At 41.4% G+C, this 10226-nt stretch overlaps 1 protein-coding gene across 1 annotated transcript in view; it reads right to left on the bottom strand.

Moving 5' to 3' along the window:
- Positions 1-5649: 5649 nt before the first annotated feature.
- The window catches only part of crppa (CDP-L-ribitol pyrophosphorylase A), a 157827-nt gene continuing 153250 nt past the window's right edge, over positions 5650-10226 (bottom strand). Inside the window, exon 11 of the mRNA XM_007899729.2 lies at positions 5650-8270. Within this exon, the coding sequence (XP_007897920.2) occupies positions 8166-8270 (105 nt within the window). The 3' untranslated portion in view covers positions 5650-8165. The remainder of the gene's footprint in view (positions 8271-10226) is intronic.

Below are 10226 nucleotides of genomic sequence, written 5' to 3'. Positions count from 1 at the left end.
ATACCATTCGATTTTATAGTGCTGCAGTTGAACTGGGTTTTTGAAAAATCACAGATTTCCTTTTCAAGCAAATAACAACTACACTTGCATTTTTATAGCGTTTTGAGACTATTATTGAGACGCTGTGTCACCCCAGCTCAGTTAGCAGCACGCTTGTCTCTGAGTCAAAACGTTGCAGGTTCAAGCTTCACATCGGGACTTTGAGTTCACAGTCTAGACCAACACTCCGGTTGTATGCTGCCTTGTAGGGGGTAAATTTCTTTGTTAATGTTCACGTAGATGTTAAAAATCTATTGGAAAAGAGAAGGGAATTTCTCCTGGTGTCCAAGCCAACAATCCCCAGATAAAAATGGTTATTCAATTCATCGCTGACTGTAGGACATTGATGTGTGTAAATTGTCTGCCATGTTCAATTACAAAACACACCATTCACATCACAATGAGGTGGCATAAAAGACACTATATCAGATGCTATATCAGATGCAAAGATTATTATTATGCATCAAAAGTTAAGTTTACACATAATTGTGTACAAATAATAAATTGAGCCCTAATTGGGAAGTTGTTGCTTTTTAAGAACTATGGAAAAACAGCTTCTAAATGAAAAATTAGGAACATAGGAAAACAGGAACAGGAGGAGGTCAATCAGCCCATTAAGCCTGTGCCACCAATTTATTAGATTTTGGCAGAACGTTTAATCCCAATGCCCTGATATTTCACCATAACTCTCAACAATCTCTACTATTCGAGTATCTTTCTACTTCCACAAATTTTTGCATTTCTGGGTGATTTTATATTTTAAGCAAAATGGGCTGACCAGCTAAGACGAGGTGGAATTTTGGAACTTAGAGCAAATATTTAGGAACTTAACTGCATCAATACATTTCCCACCTGGTATCCAGCTTTGTGTCCTCTCTGAGTGAGATCGCCAGCATTAATATCTATATTAGTAATTAATTAGGGTTAGCTTTGTGCTGTGTAACCACAAGTTTCCTTACTCCACACGCTTGTTAACCTAGCAGTAAGTAGGAACCCGGTTGTTCATTCATTGGCAGATCGCTTTTCTGAGGGTAATAATTCCTTCAAAGAAATAAATCAATAAAATAATTTGATCACTCAATCCACAGCTGTTTGTGGGACACTGCTGTGTGCAATTGGCTGCCACATTTCACCCACAAAATAGATAGTCAATTAAATTTACAGTATATTCTGTGAAGTGCTTTGAGACGTCTCGAACACTTGATAAGGCGCAATATCCAATGGAAGGATTGTTATCCATACAGTACAATCTCATACTACCTTCCCATTCCAACCTACCCTTCCTTGCTAAAGTCCTGGTCACACCTCTCCCTCCACGAGCCTCTCCAGTCTGGTTTTCACTCCACCCACAGCACAGGGACAGCGCTTGTCAAAGTTCACATGGATCTCTCTGGCGCGTTCTACACACTTGACTACGCCATCCTCCGCCACCGTCTCTCCTCCCTCATCTACCTTAGTGGGACTGCACTCGCATGGTTCAAGTCCTACTTAACCAACTGCCTCCACTTCATCTCTGCAAATGGTTTCTCCTCCCTCCCTCGCCCGGTCACCTGTGAGGGGCCCCAGGGCTCCATCCTTGGCCCTCTTCGTTTCCTCATCTATATGCTCCCTCTTGGCAATATCATCCGCAGACAAGGGGTAAACTTCCACACATATGCGGATGGCAAACAAATCTACAAACAAATCTACTTTGCCTCCTTCAGCATAGACTCCAGGTACCCCGAAGTTCTATCAGCTTGTCTGGCTGACATCAGGGCCTGGATGAGTATAAACTTTTTGAATGTGGACAAGACAGAAGCCTGTGGAGCTGATAACAAATCATCCACCCATTACTCAAACGCACTCCTCGCCGGTCTCCCCAGCTCCACCGTTCAAAAGATCCAGCTCATCCAGAACTCTGCTGCCTGCACACTGACCCAGACCAAACTACGTACCCACATCTCACTAATTCTGGCCAGGCTCCACTGGCTCCCTACCACCGAACAGATCGACTTCCAGATCCTCACACTCATGTTCAAATCCTTTCACTCCATCGCACCTCCCTACATCTCCAACTTCCTCACTCCCCAATCCACCACCCAGCGCCTCTGCTCAACTGGTACCGGCCTCCTGCTCGTCCCTCGCACTGGAGATCACGCTTTCAGTCACTACGCCCTGAAGCTATGGAACACTCTCCCTCAATCCCTCCGCCTTACCTCCTCTCTCCCCTTTTTCAAGTCCCGCCTGAAAACCTTCCTTTACAACCATGTTTAGGGTTACCTCCTCAGCCCAACACCCCCCACTCCCGGCTCAGCGTCAGACTCCGCCACTGTTAAGGGCTCTGAGATGTTACCCTGTGTGGAGGGAGCTATATAAATGCAAGTTGTTGTTGTCAGTGCCTTGAGCTGTCCTCCCGATTTGAAAGGAGCTACATAAATGTAAATCTATATTGAAACTACACCAAAACTCATTTTACATTGCACCTTTACATGCATCAGAGAGAGGAGAGCCTGGTCTAGATCTAGATTCAAGCTCAGGTTCGAGAGTTGAAAGCTCATTCAGTTTACTGACCTACTGCGTCAGCACACGAGACTCCAAATACTTACATTTCAAACAACTGCAAGTTCTCCCTAATTCAGTATAATACCTCTAAACTATGTTTTTTTTTGGACTGCATACCTAACTCATTTTTCGAAGCACTTGAAAGGAGAACATACCTGCAAGAGGAAGTACTTACAAAGTCACTGAGAGGCGATGATAGATTTATTAGCAATCATAAATACTGTAATTACAAAAAAATTCAATTCTTCTGCTGACGCTTAAAATAACAGTTTGAAAGGCTGTCAGTGTGGAGTATTTAGTGCCAAGAGCTTTCACTTTGAGGAGCTTCTTTGCTTTCCTGACAATTCACTGAACTAATAAAGAGTCCTGTAGCTCAGTGGTTAGAGCACTCGCCTCACAAGCGAGAGACATGGGTTCGATTCCTGGCAGGGTGAAATCTTGGGCAAGTTTCCTTACTCCACTCGCTTGATAATAATCCTTCAAGAAAAAAAACAATAAATTGTTCATTTCAATCCACGACTGTTTGTGGGACACTGCTGTGCGCAATTGGCTGCCGCGTTTCACCCACAAAAACAGTCAATTCACTTTACAGTATATTCTGTAAAGCGCTTTGAGACGTCTAGAAGACATGAAAAGCACTCTATCAAATGCAAGGATTATTATAATCACGTCGAAAGGACCTTATCACACCCTATCACTTTGGAAGGACGCCTGAAAGTACTTCACTGGATTTACTGTGAAATTGAATGACTGTGGGTAATAAGGTTGTGGCAAACACAGTAGCACAATTGCACCCAGCATTGTTTAACAAACAGCGACAGAGTGAGTGACCAATTTTATTTGGGGGGTTCTTGCCCAGGCTACCGGAGAATGCATTTCTATTTTCAAATAAAGCCATGGGATCTTTAGCAGGTCAAGTTGGGAATTGAAAAGCTGTTAACATTTTATGGTCTGAGGTACAGATCAGCATAGAGTTTTTTCCAGTATTGCTACGCACAGATTATTTCGAACATGTCAAAAGACTTCAAGTGTTATCCATGGACTGTGGCAAAATACAAAATAGTTTTGTGAATAGAAATATCCACATGGAGCTCTTCTCAAATCCATTTAAATGTATGAGTGCAAACATGTGTGTACATGTGTTTATAATAATAATCTTTGCATTTGATATCGTGTCTTATCACGTCGTTTAGACGTCTCAAAGCGCTTCACAGAATATACTGTAATGTGTATTGACAGTGTATTTTGTGGGTGAAATGCAGCAGCCAATTGCACACAGCAATGTCCCACAAACAATCGTAGTGACCAAATTATTATTATTATTGTTTTTTGAAGGGATTAATACCCTGGAAAGCAATCTGCCAATCGACTAACAAGCGGGTTTCTACTGGTACGTAAACAGAGGCGTGTGGAGTAAGAAAACTTATCTAAGTTTTCACTCCATCCGGGAATCAACCCGGGTCCTTTCGCTTACGAGGTGAGCATGCTAACCACTACTCTCCAGCAATCCAAATATTCCATAGCGTAGTGGACTCAGAATATGGGTGTGCGTATGTACATTTCTGTAGTGTGCATATTTTCTGAATTGAATAGCATAAGTTGAGCAGCGGTAAACTCTTCCCAGTATAAATATCAGTATTTAAATGGACTGTTGTTGGAAATATGCATCATGAGCACATGTCAATAAAAGCTTAGATTTAAAGCTTTCTGGCAGGTGGATGTGTAAACAGCTGGGATGGTGGATAACATGAACGGAGAGTGCAACATGAGGTGTGTGTAGGGGCTGGGGGAGGGGGGGGGGAAGAGAGGGGTTAGGGGGTAGAGGGTTCAAAAATCCAAACATCAAATGGAGTGTTTAGAAAACATTACTATTAAGAGTCCTCTCCTCCTCGAAAAAGCTTCTCGATTATAAGACTGTTATTGCTATTATAATGGCTCAGTCTTACAGAGGGATCAGGACTTTCAGAAGGGCTGCTCAGAGCCGGGTGGGTGAGCTCGAAGGTCTAGTTATGCAAAGCATACGCAGCATGACACTGGGGCCTGGGTACATAAGTGTCAATCAGGAAGGCCAGCACAGTGCTGCCAGCCCACAATTGGGTGAGTGGAGGGCACATTCTCCACAGCTCCAAGGACAAAGAAGAGGTCCTGTGAGTTGTGGACTAGTGCTCCCTACGTGGAGACCAGGTGCTGATGCAGCAGACCAGAGAACCTCATTTGGTGCTTAAAGCTAGCTAGTTGTGTTCAGTTCAATAAAGTTGATTTGTGGCTGGTGTTGGGTGTTTGTTCCTGCCAGCCCTGTGTCCGCTACAATACAATGCTACTAGTGATTGGGTCCCTAGGGTTGGTTGGTATTCTAACAACAAATAAATCAGTAAATCAAAGCAACAAATTCATATTAAACACCTACACACTACAGCAGCGCAAGCACTTGTGGTGTGGAAAATATAAATAACGTAACTTGAAAGTGGCTTTCTAACTCTCGTTGTCACTGTGATCTATTCTACAGATCTCTTCCCAACCATTTTCCTTTCATCTGCCTTGCTCATTGAATCACGTCAAGAATATTTTATTTGCCTTTGGTGTCTCCTAGTTTCTGGATCATTGTTTGATGATTTTGGCCCATTCTTTGCCCCAGTTTGTAGATCTGGTGCAGTCTCTATGTCCGTGTTCTAACTCTGGTCTCTTCAGATAACAAATATAAACGTTTGAATGAAAATAAAGGAAAAATTATTCTGATCATGGAGGCGTGAACATTTCATACCTATGATATAAAAGTGCACATTAAAAATAACATTGATATTGCTTTCTTTGTATCGTAGCAGACCAAGGAGAGAAAAGGTAAGTGGAGGTGAGCCGAGTAATGGGAGGGCATGGGGTCATGGGAATGTGTGAAGCAATTACATTGGTGACAACTGACCTGCCCAGTAACAAAACAACGTGTTGTCACTAATCAGGAAACACCAAGTTCCAATACACAGCCCAGAACACAGCTCCTGGGGTCAACTTTGAACATGCTCTGGAGGCTACTGTTGATTGACAGGGAATAAAACACAGACATTCTTAATACTGCGAGTGGCAATCAGTCTGTAAGACGTCTTTTAATTTATATAAATTACTATAATTTTATTTTCCGACTGGCTTCAATTCTCTAATTACAACAGCAATTTGAAAGGGAAAAAAGTAACTTCCTGCCTTTGGTAAGCATCTTTAAAATTCCTGACTGCAATTTGGTGGCGTAGCTACAAGCCAAAAATTCTTAAAAAAACAATATTGCAAATCAAATTGACAGGACTACTGTATGAGACTCGCCATTTTTCATACCTCTTGATACAATGACATTCTCTCAGGAAGTGTGCTATAGCTGGAGGGGAAAAGCACTACGCCTTGAAGTTGCGGGGCAGGGTGTTAGTTGAACCATTTGAATGGTGCTGTTGCAGATAATGAACATGATTCTGAAAACTGCAATTTGTTATTCATTTTTTTCTTACTCAGCTTCAGTATTCTACCCTCTGCTCCTGAAGACATTGACTTCAGGTCCACAGATACCCACTGATGTCATTTCTCATGTGTGAGCCAAGACAATCAGCTCCTGCAGAGAACTGAGCTGTGAAGGGCACAGCATCACAGCTGAACCTGAGCCTGTTGTCTCACACACTTTCCTGCAGGGGGATAGCAATCAGGAACAGGAACCCTGACTGATTTTCCCCTCCCTAGAGTAGGAGCACTGTAGCCAACTGTCGTACTCCCTGGCTGAGAGCAGCGAGCTCAACCCAGACCGGGGTTTGAACCTGTAACCTTTCCTGTCTGTGGTTCTGTTAAACAATAGACAGTGAACTCACAAAGTGAGCCACCAAGGGCTTGATTTCCATACAGATCTAACACAGGACCCAGGAGGAAATAGTGTACACCACACACAGTGGAAAATTGAACCACTCATTTCCCTTCAGAAACAATGGGAAATCGACCAAAACAGTTAAAGGGTACATGAAGGGAAGCTAGCAGGACCATTAGCTGACCCAGGAGGTGTTTGAAATCTTATGAAGTGAAGAGGAAAATTAAATATAGTTAATTTTAAAATAATGTAAAACTCCTCCAAACTTCCCACCAGTGTATTACACCTGAACATTACAGCTTTTCTAAGTTCACAGTGAGAGCACTAACTTGAACATTGGTCTTCATTATCACACATTTTAAATCTGAGATAGGATTGGACTGACTACATCTTACATCTTGGGGATCAAAAACATAATACTCTCAAACAGTTTTGATCATGAATAGTGACTTCTGCTTTGTGAATACCATTATCGCAAAGATTCGCAGCAAGATTTACAAAAAGGACAAATCACAGACCAGTTCTTTCTCTTGCCAGCAATTTTCAAACTATGGTGGCTTGTGATTTTAACAATTCTTGTGGAAATCCACATTCCATTACTGGCAAATCGCAAGTCACAACTGGTGACTAAAATCCAGTTTGCAGATGTCACATTTGCAATCTCCCTGGTTTAATAGTGTGTTAGAGCGCTGCCACTAATGTGTGTTTGTTATGTGTGTAATTCAACCTCACCCATACAATCCAGTGATGGCACATGGATCAAGATTCTCCTGGTTTAAACAGTTTAGCCAAGAGTGGAAATATGAAGCAAAGGCAAGACATAGGGGATGGACTTCATTGCTGAATGATGTGCTCGCTTACTGAGACACTGGGACATTCCTAGTATATAGACTGCTTTACTGCCTTATCGCCAGCAAGAATCAAATCTGTATGAAACGGAAGGACCAAAGAGGAAGAGAAACATAAACATTTTGTTACAAAAACAATCAGAACACAGTAACAAAAATCCCTCTTCCTTCCGTTATTACATTCCTTCATCTGACAGTGCCAGATACTTACACATTGCAATGGGGTTTTTGGCTTCTTGGCTCAAGATATGCGTCTTAATCTGGAACTGTCATCCTGGTCTTCTCATTAAGACTTCCCAAACTTAGTCACAATTTTGCAACTGTAACCAGAAGGCAGAAGATCCTCACATTGTCTACCCTACAAGTGAGGACTGAGGTGGTCAGTGAGGAGTTTCGAGAGTCCCTTTACCGGGTAACATGCTCTTGCAAACACATCTCTTAGGCATTAAAAGTTACTTGTTAGATTTGCAACTGTTGATCCCTCGATTCACCAGTCACACGTGAAATCCCACTGCTGGAAATTCTTCATTCTCCAGTATAAAGATAATGCAGTATCTGTAGGTGGAATGTACAGGGATGTAGTGCTCAACGAAAACACCGCATTTGAAGTAAGGCTTAAACTAAACATAGAATAATTGACAAGATTAATAAAATCCTTGCACTTGATAAAGTAAAAGAAGATATTAAAGATCGTTGATTTTTAAATGGGATACTGATGATCACACTTGTTCTTTAAGATCGAGACCATTAGTAGGTTCCAATGAAGTTCAGAAGCACTGATTGCTAATACTTGATTTCAAGCGCTGCACAGGTAGTTTTCACTGTTATCAGCAGAGGGCAGTGTGTCCCTTCAGTCAATGTTAACACCATCCAACCTCTCTTATTGGAGTCCGAGTTTGTTGCTGTTATGCAACAAAGAGTTGTCCAGTTAGAGCAGGATTCCTCTCTTTTATTAATGACTCAATAATTGAAGCTCCTCGTTTCACAACTTCTCGAGTCTTCTCTGTGTCCTGTGAAAAGGTGAAGAATATTAACAAGGCATCATGTATTTTTCAGTGTTAGAAAAGACATTCAGCGAATTGCCGCTGATTGTATTTTTTAAAGCTCAAACTACACCTCTCTTTTGTGGTCGTTTTAAACCAGGTCATTCCAATCTTAACCCGAGAAAAGATTTACTTTCTATTTCTAAAAGTGTCACACAAATGAACAATACTTTAGACAGTCTCATATACTTTCAAAACAATGCTGCTGAGATTTGCTAAAACATCCAGTTTTACTTTTGCAGAACATTTTTAATCTTTTAATTGTTTAACATTAGCTACTGCGGAATCAATCTTTTTCATTGTAATAGCAAGTAAAACTATTACAATATCTATAAGGAAGTAGGCCAATGTGTCAAATAATGTGTCAAATAATATTGGGGTATGCATAAAAATATGCAGCTTTTCATAACCAATTTGATGTTGTAATTATCCCTGGGTGATAACTATCTTAATTGGTTTGCTATAAAAGATGATTTAATTATCACAATGATTTTGAAATACTGCATATTTTAGCTCATTACTTCTAGCCATTTGTTTTCTTGAATTTTTTTGGGTTAAGTGGGTAGGTGTTTTCTACGGACATATGTGAGTCACTATCATGCTTAAAGTTTAGAGTATGCGAACCATACTGAGTCCCACATGTGCAAGGAGATATTCCTTTGTTTGGCACAGAGCATGCCATTGCCCATATTTAAATTGCAAATGATTACAGAAAATTATGATTAACGTTAACATCCCTTTGCTGCATTTATGTTAACTTCCTGTTTGAAAGATTTTTCTCTCCTTGTTCTTTTTTCAGGCCTCACCCACTAATTCCCAGTTGAGACACTTCCCGATCTCGTCCCCCATGCTCCCCCTCCAACATCAATGCTGCACGACCCCCACCCAACTTGCACCACTAGCGGAGGTCTAGCTTTCCAATTCTACACCCTAACCTGTAGAATTCCCTCCCTCCTGCCTCAAACATCTACCATTTTGTCCATGCCTCTGGTTAGCTCCTTCTTCCCCTCTTGGCAGCGTCTGTCCTGCCATTATAAAGAATGCAAGTTGCTGTTATTTACATGGATAAGACAGAAGCCATCCTCCTGGGCTTCAGGCAGCGTCTTCTCAGCTGTGCCTCCAACTTCCCTATCACTCAGACTCACCAAAACTGTACATAATCTAGACATTCAGTTCTACATCAAGTCCCTGACCAGGACCACTTTCCTCCAGCTCTGCCAAGTCTCCTGGCTCCGATCATACCTCATTCTCAATGCTTACTAAAAGAAATAAAGGGGACTATATCCAAAAGATGGTGATTTTAATAACAATTTGTAGTAGTTTGCTATTTAAATGGATAACTGTCTGTAAAAGCTGTCATCTTCAAAGTCAAAATCAAGTCTCTTTCATTGATTCAATTCATCCTGGATTATTTTTCCCTTTTACTATGGTGTTCAATTTTTGACAAACAGGTTATTTTGTAAAATTGGCTTCTTGTTTTTCAGCAACAGTGTACCTCGGCGATAAGGTTGTGTTGCGGTTCTTTTCAGATACTTCTCCACTACCTTGAGTTATACAGTAAACCTCACATAAGTCACATCAATTGGGATCATATATTTAATTGGACTTATCCAAAGTATGAGTTATGTCAAACTTGCACAGAATATAGACTCTTGAATGGGACTTGGGCAGATATACAACTTAGGTTTTCCTGTATAAATATAATGTAATGGGAACTGGGTGCATTGTGTATCAAGCTCTCTCAGTTGTTAGCACCTCTCACCTACAAGTCAGAGGTGTGGGCTCAAGACCCATGTCAGGATTTTGAATTCATATGATCTCAGCTGACACTTCAATGGAGCACTGGGTCCACTGCATTATCCGAGGCGCTGTCATTCGAAAGAAGTGTTAAATCAAGGCCCTGCCTGCCTGTTCAGGTGGACG

Source organism: Callorhinchus milii, unplaced genomic scaffold, assembly GCF_018977255.1.
Source record: "Callorhinchus milii isolate IMCB2004 unplaced genomic scaffold, IMCB_Cmil_1.0 Scaffold2, whole genome shotgun sequence".
Taxonomy (NCBI): Eukaryota; Metazoa; Chordata; class Chondrichthyes; order Chimaeriformes; family Callorhinchidae; genus Callorhinchus; species Callorhinchus milii.
This window is presented reverse-complemented; position numbering and strand designations above follow the sequence as displayed.